Source organism: Lonchura striata, chromosome 12, assembly GCF_050655825.1.
Source record: "Lonchura striata isolate lonStrDom1 chromosome 12, ASM5065582v1, whole genome shotgun sequence".
In the NCBI taxonomy this organism is placed as follows: Eukaryota; Metazoa; Chordata; class Aves; order Passeriformes; family Estrildidae; genus Lonchura; species Lonchura striata.
This window is the reverse complement of record NC_140714.1, coordinates 13,920,787-13,936,290: the sequence shown is the minus strand read 5'-3', so window position 1 is coordinate 13,936,290 and position 15,504 is coordinate 13,920,787. Positions and strand designations below refer to the sequence as shown.

At 37.9% G+C, this 15,504-nt stretch overlaps 1 protein-coding gene across 18 annotated transcripts in view; it reads left to right on the top strand.

Moving 5' to 3' along the window:
• Window positions 1-15,504, top strand: part of CACNA1D (calcium voltage-gated channel subunit alpha1 D) — a 167,688-nt gene that overhangs the window by 103,793 nt on the left and 48,391 nt on the right. For 9 of the 18 annotated variants that reach the window (XM_085590075.1, XM_085590085.1, XM_085590077.1 and 6 more), the window contains 13 exons: window positions 765-879; window positions 1,562-1,631; window positions 2,228-2,297; window positions 3,016-3,160; window positions 4,672-4,801; window positions 7,486-7,545; window positions 7,626-7,685; window positions 11,697-11,803; window positions 12,872-12,959; window positions 13,415-13,522; window positions 13,691-13,743; window positions 14,005-14,151; window positions 14,834-15,035. In XM_085590075.1, coding sequence (XP_085446201.1) covers window positions 765-879; window positions 1,562-1,631; window positions 2,228-2,297; window positions 3,016-3,160; window positions 4,672-4,801; window positions 7,486-7,545; window positions 7,626-7,685; window positions 11,697-11,803; window positions 12,872-12,959; window positions 13,415-13,522; window positions 13,691-13,743; window positions 14,005-14,151; window positions 14,834-15,035 — 1,355 coding nt within the window. The remainder of the gene's footprint in view (window positions 1-764; window positions 880-1,561; window positions 1,632-2,227; window positions 2,298-3,015; window positions 3,161-4,671; window positions 4,802-7,485; window positions 7,546-7,625; window positions 7,686-11,696; window positions 11,804-12,871; window positions 12,960-13,414; window positions 13,523-13,690; window positions 13,744-14,004; window positions 14,152-14,833; window positions 15,036-15,504) is intronic. The other 9 variants (XM_085590087.1, XM_021533117.4, XM_021533037.4 and 6 more) reach the window with 3 other exon arrangements.

Below are 15,504 nucleotides of genomic sequence, written 5' to 3'. Positions count from 1 at the left end.
TCCTTCCGTGGGAGCCCAGCCTTGCTGGCAGGGCAGGGCTGGAGCTCAGCCCGTGGGCAGCGACGGTGCCCGGCCCCCAGCGCTCGGTGCAGCCCCAGCTCTGGCTCAGGCTGAGCGTGGCCAGGGAGCCTCTGCAGGGCAGGGACCAGGGCACACACCCTGGGCAGATGCGACAAAGTCTGCTGGAACATTCCCCTTCCCTGCCCTTAGTGATCTGGAAATACTTCCTCGGCCCCATGTAGAAACAAACTACTGCCACTCTCAGCAGTACTTAAAAGGTCAGGAGGTGATGAAAGGGTAAAAAACATTGTGTTTTCTGCACTATATGGTATTTGGATCAGTATGTGGTTAACTGATATAGACTGAAGAACTGAATTTGACATAGATTGTTGTAGACGTAAAAGACAGTGCATTATAAAAACGAATTTTTCAAAATGCCTGAACAGTCTTCACATATAATAGACAATTTCATATTCGGACTTGCTCTGGCTAGCTTGAAGTTGAATTTCATTTATTTAAAAAAAATACCTCAAGCATTCTGCTATTTTAAAACCCATGACCCTAATGGATCTCTGCTCACTTTACAGCCAGTATCAGTCTGGTCCATTAAATGGGTGATATTTGCACTACACTCCAGCATCACAGACCTCCATGCTGTAGGTTGGGAACATGTGTTTTATATCTCTCACATTGTCAGTGTTTATGCTGATAATAAACCACACAAGTGTGGTAATGCATAATGTCCTTAAAATGATTTGAAATAGATATCTTGCTAAATGTCTTCTTGGCCATTGCTGTGGATAACTTGGCAGATGCTGAAAGTCTAAATACAGCTCAGAAAGAAGAAGCTGAAGAAAAGGAAAGGAAAAAGAATGCGAGGTAAAATAGATGGGCATGTTGAACCAGCAGGAGAGGGAAGGAGGAGGGTACTGCATTCCTCCATAAGGAGTTTTTTGTATGAATATCATTTACCAACTTCAAATGTGCTGGACTCAGGGGAAAAATAAAAGGGTTTGTCTAGACACTAAAATAATAGACAAACAGTATGATTTTAGATAAAAGTTAGGTAGCAATTGGGGTGAATTTAGAATGTAATGATAGACCAACTGATATTTAAACATTTCAACAGTAGGATTTATTGTGCAATTAGCACAAGAATTTATCTGTTGTTGCCAGTGCACAGCTCCATGTGGAATCAGTTCTCTAAGCCTTATATAGACAAGTAGAAAACCTTCTTTTGAAATCAGTGCAAGCCTGTTGAAGTCAATGAAAGTTGTTTGTATGAGTCCAAGGGCACAGTTTATCCCTCTAGAAAGGAGTAATGATCACGCATTGAATGTTTTAGGGATTAACCTCTGGAAGTATTCAAAATCATAATCTTTTAAATAGATCATTTCATTCAAATGAAGTAGATTTTATTGCTCTGACACTTGCAGCTGTACAAAATATTTCAAATATTTTATTATAAGGCTTTCAGCTTTTCACAGAATTGGTATAGTTCACTTAAAATTGTCTGTCTTTACATGGCATGCCTTGTAATTGTTATTGTATTGTTTTATAGAAAGGAGAGTCTGGAAAATAAAAAAAGTGAGAAGTCAGAAGGTGACCAAAAGAAGACCAAGGATAGTAAGGTATTTATCCTAAAATTTGTCTCTTTTCTAAGAAGCAATTTTGCTGATTTTGCTAGGGAGTATTTTATATTATGCATTATACATTTTCTTTTATGAGCCCATGATCACTATGTATTTATCCAGGCAAAAGGAACTTAGTTCTGATACTTTGCATCCTCACAGTGTCTCTTAAACCAGAAAATTCCTTTTGGTTTCAGGATATCCTGAGAGGCGAGGCTCTTAGAGAAAAAAATAATTAATGTTAGAAAAATGTGATTTTTTTCTTAGGATCTCTGTGGATATTTTGCATTATAAGTCCAATGATATCAGTGAATGATAAACTCTTAGAATGTTCAAACATTCTTGGTAGAGTTTATCAAAGTGTGTTGGTTCTGTTTTTATTGTGATTTACACAGCCACATAAATGTGGATACTATAGAAAAATAATTTTTGAAAAATGGGTAATAAAATGTCAGCTCTCCTAAGTTCTCAGAGTTACTCTGCTTCAGAAAACTCACTTCTCTGACTTCAGAGGCTTATTTGGTTTGCTTTTTGTGGGCTTTGTACTCTATATTAAAATTTCTTTTTCTTCCTGTTCATCCCTTTCATCGCTGTAGGTGACAATTGGAGAATATGGAGAAGGAGAGGATGAGGATAAAGATCCCTATCCCCCGTGTGATGTACCAGGTATGTGAATACTAGCTAGAAACACATTTAAGTTGGTTTGCTAAAATATCCTGAACTTGCTCTTGGTGAACATTAAATCAATTAATTTGAAGCTAGTGAAGTGCTCTCTTACCATTGGATAAATAGGCCTAAGTATTATCTTTTTCTGCAGCTTTCTTGACAGTACAAGCAGCATTTGAGGGTTAATATTGTGAGCCTTGGGGCTGTTTTGGTAACACTATCTGGATGGGAGAGCAAATTCCAAACTCCTCTGAAACATTTGGCAAAAGAGGACATTCCAGGGCTGATGATGTTTGGTCAGTTATATCTTGGCCCAGTGAGCATACTTATCTAAAAATCAGTTCTGCCTGATTGTCTGGATGCATGGCACAGAGATCTGTCCTGAATTGTGAGCACACGGTGCTCAGCCCAGGCAGGGATGGGCTCTCAGGGCTGAGCTGAACTGGGGCTCCAGAGGAATCCTCAGGTGAGGCTGCTCAGCACCAGCAAAGCCTCTTCATGCACTCATGCACACACCCACATATGCACAACCCCCCGTGGGAGAGCTTGTGACAACCTTTGGATGTTCACATATTGGTTTATAGATTTTTAGGGTCATGCTGTAAATGCATATTTCCTACAAGCCATGTGTATTCTCATACAAGCTATGCTTTTGTATTGCTATGAACAAAACCTCGATATTTTTTCATTTATAGTAAAAAGAATGTTTAATCTAAAGTAGGTGAAGATGAAGAAGATGAGGAGGATGAACCAGAGGTACCAGCAGGCCCACGTCCCCGTAGAATATCAGAACTCAACATGAAGGAGAAGATAACACCTATCCCTGAAGGGAGTGCCTTCTTCATTTTCAGCAGCACCAACCCGTAAATATGATTTTGAAAAATACTGGTTTAGACATCCAGGTTTAGCAGTGAAGTAACAGACCTCCTTCTAGGGAGATCAGGAGTAGAAATCTAGTGTCTTCAACAGAAAAGAGATTGGCTTGCCTCCTAAAATTTTCTTATTCACTTGGTAAATGAGAAGAATTTGAAAAATATGTTATTTTGCTTCCCACTATTGAATATAATAGCATTTTGTACATACAGTCTGAGTTCTCACATGTCTGCAAAGTACCCTTTGAAGTGTATTATCTATGTGCTATGTCAGTTACTGGATATAAAAGATCTGAATTCTGCATGAGGCAGAATTTCTAGTAACCCTAGTAACCTTTGTGGAGGAGAAGCCAGAAAAAGAGAAAAGTAGGAGAAAGGTTGTATATATTCCTCTTAGGGTAACAGCATTTTCCGGATTCAAACAAGCATTAAAGATAAAGACAAATTATTTCAAAAAATCCAGAACTGTAATAGTTTTGGGTTTGGATTTTGGGGAGGCAGTGGAATCTTTCACCACTTATTCTAACTCCAGAGCATTTGGAGTTCTACAGTGCTGAAGACAGCAAGCTTGACTAGTCAGTAAAAGTCCTTACTTAGTATTTATTTGGCATGGGAGAATGCTGCCTTTCCATGGTAGAGGCCATCAAGTTTAGAAGAAGATCGAAATAAAATGTTTTGGATGCAAAATCATTAAGTTTGTTGAACATTTCAAATTGCTTTCAGCTTCAACTAACACTATGTATTGTTGAAAATGGCCAGTTTGGTTTACTAAGATACACCACACTCCAATCATCTGCTTAATAACAGGAGGAAAAATTTTAGCCAAGATCCTTCTGAGTCTTCATCAGAATTTAGACAACTTCAGTGTCAGTCAGTTATCAACCTGATCCTGCCTTTTTGTCAGTTTAATCCCAGACCTGCTCTGTATTTGTGATTACCTTGGGCTCAGTGACTCTAAGCATATGCACAGTTGCACTTCATGTCATGTGGCTAAAGCCTGACAGCTCTGGAGCTCCAACGCCCACATCCTGTAATTCTGTAAGACAATCTTCATGGAGATTCAGATTTGAGTTGAATCCTAAGTAGCACAAGGAGATCTGCAGCCTAAGCTGCACCTCACAAGATGAGTAATTTTGACAACTTCAGTGAGAATCAAATCAAAGTGGAGATCTGGAATGATTTACTATGTAGCCTTGGTCTTTCTGACCTGTCACTGCATGTGCACAGTGCTACAAGCACTGGAACTTGTGGTGTTCATAATCCAATGGAAACCAACCCCTCCCAAATTGCTTTAAGTGCATCTTCACTACGGGTGAATTGGATTTTGAATTTATTTGAATTCTAAGGAATCAGACTGATGGCTTCAGGAGTTTCATTGCTTCTAATTGCTGATTGTTGCTCTGTTCCATCAGTGCTGGCAGAGTAACAGAAAACATGTTGTGTATTAACCATCTGCTGAATTCTGTGTGCAAAAATGGTGTATTTTTGTATCTCCTCTTTAGAATTCGAGTGGGATGCCACAGACTTATCAACCACCACATCTTTACCAATCTCATCCTTGTCTTCATCATGCTGAGCAGTGTTTCCTTAGCAGCAGAAGATCCAATTCGCAGCCACTCTTTTCGAAATAATGTAAGCCCTTCATTTTTGTCTGAAGAGAAATATACCCTCACAGGATACAATCCTTTGGGCCTAGAGCCTTGTTTTTAATTTTCATGTTAAAAACCATTCCTTCTCCTTTTTCAAGCTTCTGCTGTTAGAAGCATAAATCTTTAAATACAATTAACTTTATTGATGGAACATCATCAATATTAGAAGTGTTTATTATTTACATAATGCTTTTTCTGTGACTATAAATATATCAGGAAAAAATATTCTCAAGATGAATATAGTATCTATAATTTTCCTATTTTTTCCTACTTTGCAGCTGGAGTACCTGATGTGCAATTCCTGAATCAGTTTTACTGCCTCACAGTGTTCGATGCTGATTTAAAAATACTAGTTAAATTTTTCACTGTTTATCATGTTTGGAACAGACTCTGATGTGTTCTCTCTTCATTGACTCTATTATGTGATCTTGGATGATCCCTGTGCCAGTGAGTGCAGGGATTCATGAGGGTGCTACCTCCTCTCTCAGGAATCTTATGTGGGGTTTGAGTTACCCCCACATTGAACTCAAAGATATTTGAATTCTTGATTGCCTGCATCAGAAACTAAACAAATCTCACTTTTCTCTAAACTCACATGTAAGAGGAGGATCAGAGGATGCCCAACTCTTGCCTTTACTCAGAGAAAAATGCCACTTCAGCCTAAAAACCATTAATTTTAGTAATGTCTCTGTTAATCAGTACAATTGTAGTTTATGTGGGGACTAAACACTTGTGTTCTCCCAAAACAAATTCTTGAATTTTTTAAAGCACATTTAAGAGCTTAATCTATGGAAGATTTAACGGTTACTCAAAAGCACAAATATTAGACAGAGAAACTAAAATAAATCCACTCTCATGACCATGGACTTTTTTAGCCTTGTTGCACATGATTCAGCTGTGCAGCAAGACTCTCACATTCTTGTGAGTTGGGTTTGCTTTAGATTAGTTAGGAAATAGTTGAGATGGTGCAGCTTGGTAGTGGTCCATGGGGACTTTGGAGATGCTTTGACAGAACTTCCAGCCCTCTTCTGTTTTAGATACAAAATGATCTGTAGAGATGGTCACAGAGAAACTCTTCTGCATCCTGCCAGCTGAGGCTGCAGGGGTTGTATCTGTGTGGTTCTTGCTGGTGTTGGTGCAACCTCTGAAAGTCTTTAGGCTGTTGGCATTCTCTGAGCACTTTTCCAGTAAGTTTAGTAAAAACCAAAAAACTAAAACTTTCTCCAGAGGTAAAAAGAGGCCAAAGAACAAAGACACTCTTCATGCACTATTCAGCAGAGCCGTGTACTTCCCTTATCTACAAAGCTGGACCAATGTAATCCTATAAATAAATCACACTAATGGGTAGGAAAAAGAGAGAGCTGGTGGAGAATACTGAAATTGTTATTATAGAAATGGCTTCAAGGGCTGATCATTATATTTATAACTAGAGGAGCATTATGAAAATGTAAGTGGCAAATGGTGGTAACAGAAAAGATTATTTCTGTTTGGGACACAGACAAAATGTGTGAGGGATTTCAGGAAGGCATTGCCCTCTTGTTGTAAGTACTCTCATGTGCTCCAAGGCTGCATCACTTTCTTTTTACTGCCTAGAGAGTTCACATTCCTTCCACCAGCCAGGTCAGCAACAGAATGAAAGTTTACAAACTGGAATGTTTTTAAATATTTTTTTATTTTATTTTATGTCTAGAGTGACTAGGTTGCTAATTAATCTTTTTCATATAGCTTTAATATTTGCCCGTTTTTTTCAGCCACATCAGGGGACAGAAGGGTGGGATATTCAAGGAAATATGGGGGAAGAAATTATTTTTTTTTATTTTATCTAGTATGACTATTTTCTCTGTGTGTTGTGTCTTTATTGTATTTCTCCTGCCCACTTGGTTAGTTGCTGAACTGCAGGAAGGATATTTCTGTGCACAGCTGTTGTCTAGGTGGATCTTTGAGACTAAACTCTTAGTCTCCTGCAGTTCAGTGATTTAGTTAATGACGTGGCCACAGCTCTGGGTGGTTCTGAAATATGTGTTCATGTGCAGTGAGGTCAATCCCACAGCCACAATCCTCTTAAAAATTTCATATCACTGTGCAACTCTTGTGGCTTCTTTTAGATTTCCTACAAATAAATCACTGCTGTATCTTCCCACTTCAAGGAAAAGGGGATGTGGTGCTGATTTTAAGTTATTGACTATTCATTAATTTGCTCTGTGACACTCTGGACAAGCCTATACAGGAACAATATAAAGTAGCAGAATGTGGGATGATCTGCACTCTAGAAGCAGCCACTGAAGTTTTATTTTGTGATACAATACTTTGGTAAAAACAGCAGACATTATTAATAAGTATTTGATCTTTGTTTAAGATTCTGTATCTCTGCTAAAGGCTGAAGAAAGTATCTGTGAAAGCTGGTACAGGGAAGTCTGAACTGAAAGAAATTGTTGCCTATTGGGTCCTGTCAATTATTGAGGGGTGAAATCTAATGCCTGAGCACAGTGGCATCTGTTAAATTTTTAAGCAAATAAAAATGGTTGCGCAATAGCTGGAAATTTAAACTACTTTGTCTAAATTCTCCATCTATCTATTTAGATTAATTCAAGTGTTGTGTATGTGGTCTAAGTTGTAAAAATTATTAAGAGATGGATTTCTTACTGTGGCACGTATTATACCTTGCAGATACTTGGTTACTTTGACTATGCTTTCACAGCCATCTTTACTGTTGAAATCCTGTTAAAGGTAATGCATTGTTAATTGATCCTTGTTAGCCCAAAAGCAGCTTTAGCAATAATGTTTGTAACTTTTTGTTTACCTTCCAGATCCTAGGGTATGCAGATTATGTCTTCACTAGTATGTTTACATTTGAGATCATTTTGAAGGTAACAGGTTTTTAAAGGAAGCTTGTTTAAAAGGATTTTCCTTGTGTGTCACCTGCCAAGAAAAGGCCCTTGAAGTGTTCTTTGCCTTTTCTCTAAGCTATCAAAGCTAAACCTTTTTAAACTAGAGGATTTTTTAATTTGACAGTTCCTCATACTTTTGATTGGTTATTTTTTTACCATTGGGTGCATGAAGAAGCTGATTTTTTATCATTACATCTGTTTAATAATTCATTTTTTACCCTTTTTAAACTTACAGTTGTCAGAAAAGGGAAAAATAAATCACTGCGCATGAGCTTTTCCTTCTCCTTGCTCTGGCATTTCTGAAAGAGATAATCAATCTTATAAGGAGGGAGCATGTAATTTCTCATTTATTTTGCTGAACTATATCCACAGAGCTAAAATAGTAGATAACTATTTTCTTGCAATAGGACTTGCAAGATATCTTGCATTTATCGATCTATACACTAAGATACTTTGCATTTATTTTGGGCATACATTTAAATTCACAGACAGGCATAATTATGCTTGCTTAAATGTATTACCCATGCATGAGCCAAAAATTGGCATTTTAATGTATAGTTTGTGTACTGATTATTAAGAATATCTATTGGGGCTACTCAGATTTTCAATGTACAATATTTACTCTGGTAAAGATAAATAACCAAAAATTGCATTCCCATGAAACAAAAATGCTGAACAAGGAAATAATTTTTTTCTTTGGAAATTGGCAAAGTGTTTTTTCAGAGATTTACACATGAATCATAAATGTTTCATGCTGTGCTTATTCTCACCTCAAGTTTTTGGTTGAGTAACCCTAATGTATACACTTAAAAATTGCTGGCACACTAAGAATCTGTACATAAACTATGCATTTCCAGTTGAGGATTAAGCTTAACAAGATCTCTTCTCCCAGCTTTTGCTCATATTGCTGTGCATACTCTTCACAATGCAATTTGATTATTACTAATTGGTGCAATATTTGGGCTGTTTACAAGATAAGCTGTACTGTAAACAATAGACTATTTTTATGCTTGTGAATTTTCTCCCAGGCTTAATATTATTCCCTTATTTCACATTTTCAGCAGTGAGAAGCTTGCTATAGAATTGATTATTCTTATTTGTAGCACACTAAAATAAATATCCAGCGGTTTTGCTGCTAGAGAAAGGCCAAATTAAAGGAGAGAAGGAAGCATTGAAAAGAGCTGTAGCATTAAATCAGACTAGCTCCCAACTCTGAATTTGGGAAGCCATAAAAATATGCTGCCATTGTATCTGTGGCAGAAGAGAGTCAGTAAACTTCCACATGCTCTGAGCAGCAGGTTCTCCTGCTCCTGCACTTCCATTTGTGTTTTTCTAGGAGGCAGAGGAATTATAAAGGGCAGGATAAAGAGGCATAACTGGATGTGTTAAGAAAAGCAACATTCCTGCAAACTGCAAGAGATTTTGGCACTGAGCAATTTATGAGATATCAAAGGGAAGCAAGAAACTCTAGAGCTTGGGCTGCTGAAATCTGGAATTGTAAAGATTAGAAGGAAACGAGAAGCTACATCACAACCAAAAATGTTGATGCTTCTGACTCTGGTTTCTCCAGGAAGATCTGTAGTGCACTCACATGGAAAGGAAAATGAACTGTTACCATCCAGCTGTGGTGGACAGTGAGCAGCTGACACAGACACTTTGCCTGCTTTGCTAACACGTCTCAGACTCTGGCTTTGCTTGCTTGTGGCTGGGGCCCTCCATGTCCCCTGCTCTGCTTCCCACAGTACCCGAGCTGTGCAGAAGGGAGAGTGTTCTGCAAAGAGAAAATTCAAAACTAGACCTGCAGTAACAATAGCATTCCTTAATTTCCAGGCAAAAAAACAAAACCAAAAAAAAAAAAACAAACCAAAAAAAAAAAAAACCCCTGAATTTAGGATAAGCAGAGGCAATATTATCACCGTAGTGAAGAAACTTGTACAAAAACAAGCATTAAACCAGAATAACTCTCAGCATGTAAGAAATCTCCCTGTGCTCTTACTGCTCTCAGACAAGGATTTCCACACTGCACAGTGTTGAGGGTATAAATGAGGATGTGAACAACAGAAAAGCTGCAACATCACTTTAAAGCATTTGAGAATTCTCCCTGCATGACTTTGAAATTCAGTTTATCATGCTGTTTGGACAACTTGGGAAAGGTGAAAGCATCAGAGCAAAGGTCAGGTTAGGGATTTGTGCTTTCTACCTCCCCATACTGTGCTGATCCCACTCCATTTAAACTTACTAGAGAGTTGTAGCAAATTCTTCCATATATGAGTCTCCACGTGAAGATGGGGACATATGAGCCTCACCTGCACTTTAATGTCAGTTATTCACCTCATTTTTGTGGGAGTTGTTACAAGAAACTTTGTGTGCTGCTCTTTTCATATACAATGTAAATGGGTAGCTGTAGCTAGAGGTTAGTTTGGTATTCAGGGTTATTTTAGCGTTCAGCTCCCAGAGTTTAGATGTACTCTGTACAGCTGTAAGTGAATGAGCTAATTTAATGGAAATTTCATAATATAACTATGTTATATGTCTCATGCCATGGCATAGGTTAAAGCTGTAGCATTTTTACTCTTCTAGCTTTTGGAATATTTTGATCATGAAAAAGAGGGCTTAACAACAGAATAAGGAGATTAATTAATTTTTGCTTCCAAAGAAGATACATCTTTCCTTTGCAGAGGTACAGCCTTTACTGGTGGTAGTGCTTTGCCATGCAGAAGGCCTGGAAATGTCTGCACACTGAACAGGGATGCAGGGCACTGAGATGCCCACTGCCTTTACTCTGTTCTGCATTGGGAACTGTCTTGAGAGCTGTAGTAATCTGCTCTGAGGGGAACTGAAATAAAATCTTTTCCCTATTCCTTGAGGAACAGAATAGAAAGTAAAGGGATTAAAATGCACAGTCAGTATGGGATGTTCTCTAGATGGCATCAAATTTTCTTACCTGTAGAAAGCAAAGCTCAATGTTCAGGCTCTGTAAGAGGATCTTGAGGCTGAAGAAATTAGAATTCTTGTGACTGAGCTGACTGTGAGGGTTTTTCAGAGGTATCCTTATTTTTGTTTTGAGTTTTTAGTTTTGTTGTTTCAGATTTAATCCATAACTAGCTTTATGCAATATTCTCTTCAGCTGGTGAGTCTGTGCATCTAATGGTTTAATTGGATTCCTCTGTACATTTTTAAACTGATACTTACTTGCAGTTATGGTAGGAAGTCTAATTCATGGATTTAGGAGTCAAACGCAGCTTTATGATATCCAAAATCATCTGCCCAGGTGCTGGCTGCAGCCATAATTAATATTACTAATGAAATCTGCAAATTATGCATATGAGATCCACTTTGTAAGCTTTTTTTGATTTAAATATAGGGACAGAAACTAAAATTTAGAGAAAGCCCAAAAGGAAGAGCAACGATTTAGAGACCTCTGATTACACAGAATAAAAACCATGTATTGGCTATCAGGTTATTCCAATTTAGGCACTCATGTCTCCTATAATCCAAAGCTAAATAACCTTGTAATGCTGTCCTAGGACAGCCTTATCCTGCTTCTGTACCAGCTTTGGCTCTCAGGTGTTGGCAATACATTCTCAGCTCCTTCTGTTCTTAAGATAGTGTGAATAATTGGGAGTCAGAATTTGGACCCTACAGTTTAGTAAATGTGGAAATCTCAAATGTTTTTTTGTAGAAATTTTTCTAACAAGGGCCAAATTAACTCAGGGTAATCATCTCAGCCTCATCAGTTCTTACACAAAATAAAACATTTGTTCACATCAGAAACAATTAGCATATTGTTGATGTTGCTTGAGTAGATTTTTTCCGATTTAAATGAAAGATTTAATATATGTAGAGGGATTGTTTTATATCTCAAAGGATTTTAGAAAGTGAGATAGTATTGTATGCATTCACACTCCAGGCAAGTGTCTTGTAAACAGCCTAAATGTGAATTTGAATAAATTGAAATATAGACTAAGCGTGTAACAATTCTATTTTTAGATGACAGCTTTTGGAGCGTTCCTTCATAAAGGGTCCTTCTGCAGGAATTATTTTAATTTGCTGGATTTGCTGGTTGTGGGTGTCTCTCTGGTATCGTTTGGGATTCAGTAAGTACTAAACCTACAGTGTGAATGTTTTATTTTTGCTCTGGGGTTTCATACTGAAATCAGTGTTCCAGCTCCTTTTGTTCCCCCAGGGCGTGTGGGTGCGCAGGGTCGCTGCTCAGGGCTGGCAGGAGGGATTGCTTTCCATGGAGTGTTGTAATTCCTTGCTAAAATGGGCTGGAAACAAATTACTGTTTCCCACAGCTACCAGGAGAACGAGCAGGACCCCCAAGACACTGGTATTGGTAGAGGAGGTGTTTCCTGGGGCTTCAGGAGGTTTAAATCCCTTCCCTCAAGCCATTGTCACATCTGCAATCTGATCTCATGAGCTTGGTCTTTCAGTGTTCACCTGTGGGAATATGGAATGGGACTCTTTGAGGGGGAGAAGTTGTACCTAAACCAAGACAGTGAGTGGTAGTGGAGAGGTTTTCTTTATTTTGTTTGGTCAGACTAAACACAGTAAAAGAATCTAAATGTGCTTCTTGATTCATTGAGTGGTTTTTCCCTATTAGAAATAACCACTGAAAGCCTTAGTCACTTAAAGAGAGCAAGGGAGGGTATGAGGCAGCTGCTCCCCACTCTGAACCCTGCTGGTACCAAACTTCCAGTTTCACAGGGTGTTCCTAAAAACACTGTGCACTCTCATTCCCTCAAAATGCAGTCCTAGCTACTTAAACAGAGAGAATCAAAGTAATTTGAGACCTTTTGATCTCAAGTTAGTTGGAAATTGAAGGATTCATTGATTTACAGGATTTACACAGTGTCTTCAAAAGAGCTTGTCAACACTGGAAAATACTGTGGAGACAATTTACTCCATTATGGTCTTAGATGAGCTTCTAAGCTGTTAATTCTAAATTTGCTCCAGAAATCAAAGTTATTCTTATGGTATTTATGAGATTGATACTATCTTCTAATAATAAAGAATAAATAAAGAATAAAAAATGCATTGTATACATATCTTGAGAGTTCTAGTTGGAGGGGTATTTTTCACATTTCAGGAATTTGCAAGGATATTGTTATTCTGTAATACAGTTACCTTAACAGTAACAGTATAATTTTTTTTTCTTCTAGATCAAGTGCTATCTCAGTTGTGAAGATTCTCAGAGTTTTAAGAGTCTTGAGGCCTCTAAGGGCAATAAACAGAGCAAAAGGACTTAAGGTGTTTATTTTTATTTTTGAAGTTATATTTCTGTTGGACTGATCCTTTGGTCCTGCCTCAGATTAAAAATTCTTGCTCAAGAGAAATTTTTCTGCAGAAGTCCACAGAGCAAGGGCAGAAATCAGTTATTGATTCTCAAACATGTCTGGTGCTCTGCCCACAGTTGGAGCAGTCTGTGTGTGGAGGAGCTGAGGGCAGATTTGGACTGTGATGAGCAACCTGTCAGTGCATTTCAGTTGTTTTTCCATAGTGCCTGTGTAATTTCTAGTCAGTTGAGGTTGATGGGTCTGTGTCAACAGTCTTACAGACAAATTTAGAAAGCAAGTCAAATCACAGTGTTAGGTGTCAGTTGGCAACAGCAAAGAAGTAATTTTAAAAAAGAATGTAGAAGTTACTTTTATGATATGTAGTCTGTGACAAATTGCATTGAAACTTATTTTTTTCTTTCTTTCCAGCATGTTGTTCAATGTGTCTTTGTGGCTATTAGAACTATTGGTAATATCATGATTGTTACAACTCTGCTGCAATTCATGTTTGCTTGTATTGGGGTGCAGCTGTTTAAGGTAAGACACTCTCAGAATTTACAGTCCATCAAGAAAAGAAAAGCTGAATTGAATTCTTGGTGGTTTGCTGCTGGGACTGGGCTGGTCCCATCCTGAACCAATCATAGTATAAAAGCATTTATTCTGCATATTCTCCATTTTGTCATTGCTTTTTGTTTTTATGTGTAGGGAAAATTCTACAAGTGCACTGATGAGGCAAAACAGAACCCTGAAGAATGCCGGTGAGGAGATCTTTGGTCTAAGAATGTGACACATTTTGTTCTGAATAACTTAAACAGAGTGTATGGGCAGGCACTGTGCATGGGTCAGGCTGTTTAGGTTTGTGTAAATTGGGATTCTCATCTTAATCCCACTAGGAAACACAGGTTAGCAAGAAACTAAAACAAACATGAGGCGGCAATGTAAGAAACAGCTTTGAATAATACATTGAGTAACCCTGAGGTGAGTTCAGTATTTCACTAATGCCAGCTTCTTTCCCACAGGGGGATTTACATCGTTTATAAGGACGGAGATGTCGATAGTCCCATGGTCAAAGAGAGGGTCTGGCAAAACAGTGATTTCAACTTTGATAATGTCCTCTCTGCTATGATGGCCCTTTTCACAGTCTCCACCTTTGAAGGCTGGCCAGCGTGAGTGGCTCTCTGTTTGCACAGCGTTGTTACCAGAGTTGCATTTTCCAGAATAATTCACTATCATTTAGCAGACATTTTTGGGCAATAAAACAGTTTTAAGTGGTGGTGGGAAAAGGGAGGAAATAAAGAAACCTATTATCCTGAACCTGGGCACTTATCCCATATTTCAGGAAAAGTAAGAAAAGGTGAACTTTTTTTATATTCCTTGATTGCCAGTCTTGCTACATTTGCTATAAAGATCTTCTCCTCAGCTCTAATGGAAGTAACAATTCTAGATGCTTATTCATCAATGGCCCCTAAATAAGGTTAATTTGAAAGTTTTAGGCCTTCAAGTAAACCTTTTACTAAAAAATCAGACAGCAGTACACTCATAGAAAAATCTAGAAAGAGCTAACTGCCACTCACTGTTTCCCTAAATGAGAACATTTTGTTTAGGGAAATAAATAAATGCATGAAAACTACAAAAGCTTGGTCATTAACTTAATTATTTCAGAAAAAAAAATATGACCATGCGTGCTGTGATTCTTCTCATTTCTGTATTCTTGCAAGCACTATCAGTAAATAGAAGAAGAGATCAGTGAACATCAGACCATTTCAGAAACCTGTCCTCTTGAGTCTGCATATTTTACTATTTTCTCATGTTAATGGTAATAAAGATAAGATTTTGTTTGTTTTTCAGGCTGCTATACAAAGCAATTGATTCAAATGGCGAGAATGTAGGACCTGTGTACAACTATAGAGTGGAGATCTCCATTTTTTTCATCATCTATATCATCATTATTGCTTTCTTTATGATGAACATATTTGTTGGTTTTGTGATTGTTACATTCCAAGAACAGGGAGAACAAGAGTACAAGAACTGTGAGCTGGACAAAAATCAGGTTAAAATAAATAATGATTTCTTAAGCTTTGAAAGTAGCAGTTTTTGTTTATGCATGAAGAGCTTCCTTTCTGCTTTGGGGCAGAAGAGGGCACCAAACACATAATATTTATTAGTTTTTTTACTATCTGGGTATTTATTTAACTGGGTATTCAGGTGGTTGTACCTTTCTGTGAGCCCAACCCTTCAGTGTTTTTGTTGTGAAATGTGTCCACTAAGCCTGTTGGCTTCCTAGCATCTTGCTCTTTGGTGTCACATTAATAAGAATACAGCCAGGTTATCCTGAGGCAGAGATAGTCTTTACATTAAAAACTGGAAAATAGTTTTTGTGTTCCAAATAGTCTGAAAGTGTCCAAAATTCAAGTTTTCAAAATGTTCTACTTCTCAGCCCCATTTATTTAGAAATTCACAGGGGATATTCAGATTAAACTTACAAAAATCTGTCCCCATTTACTGTTTAATCCTTTGAC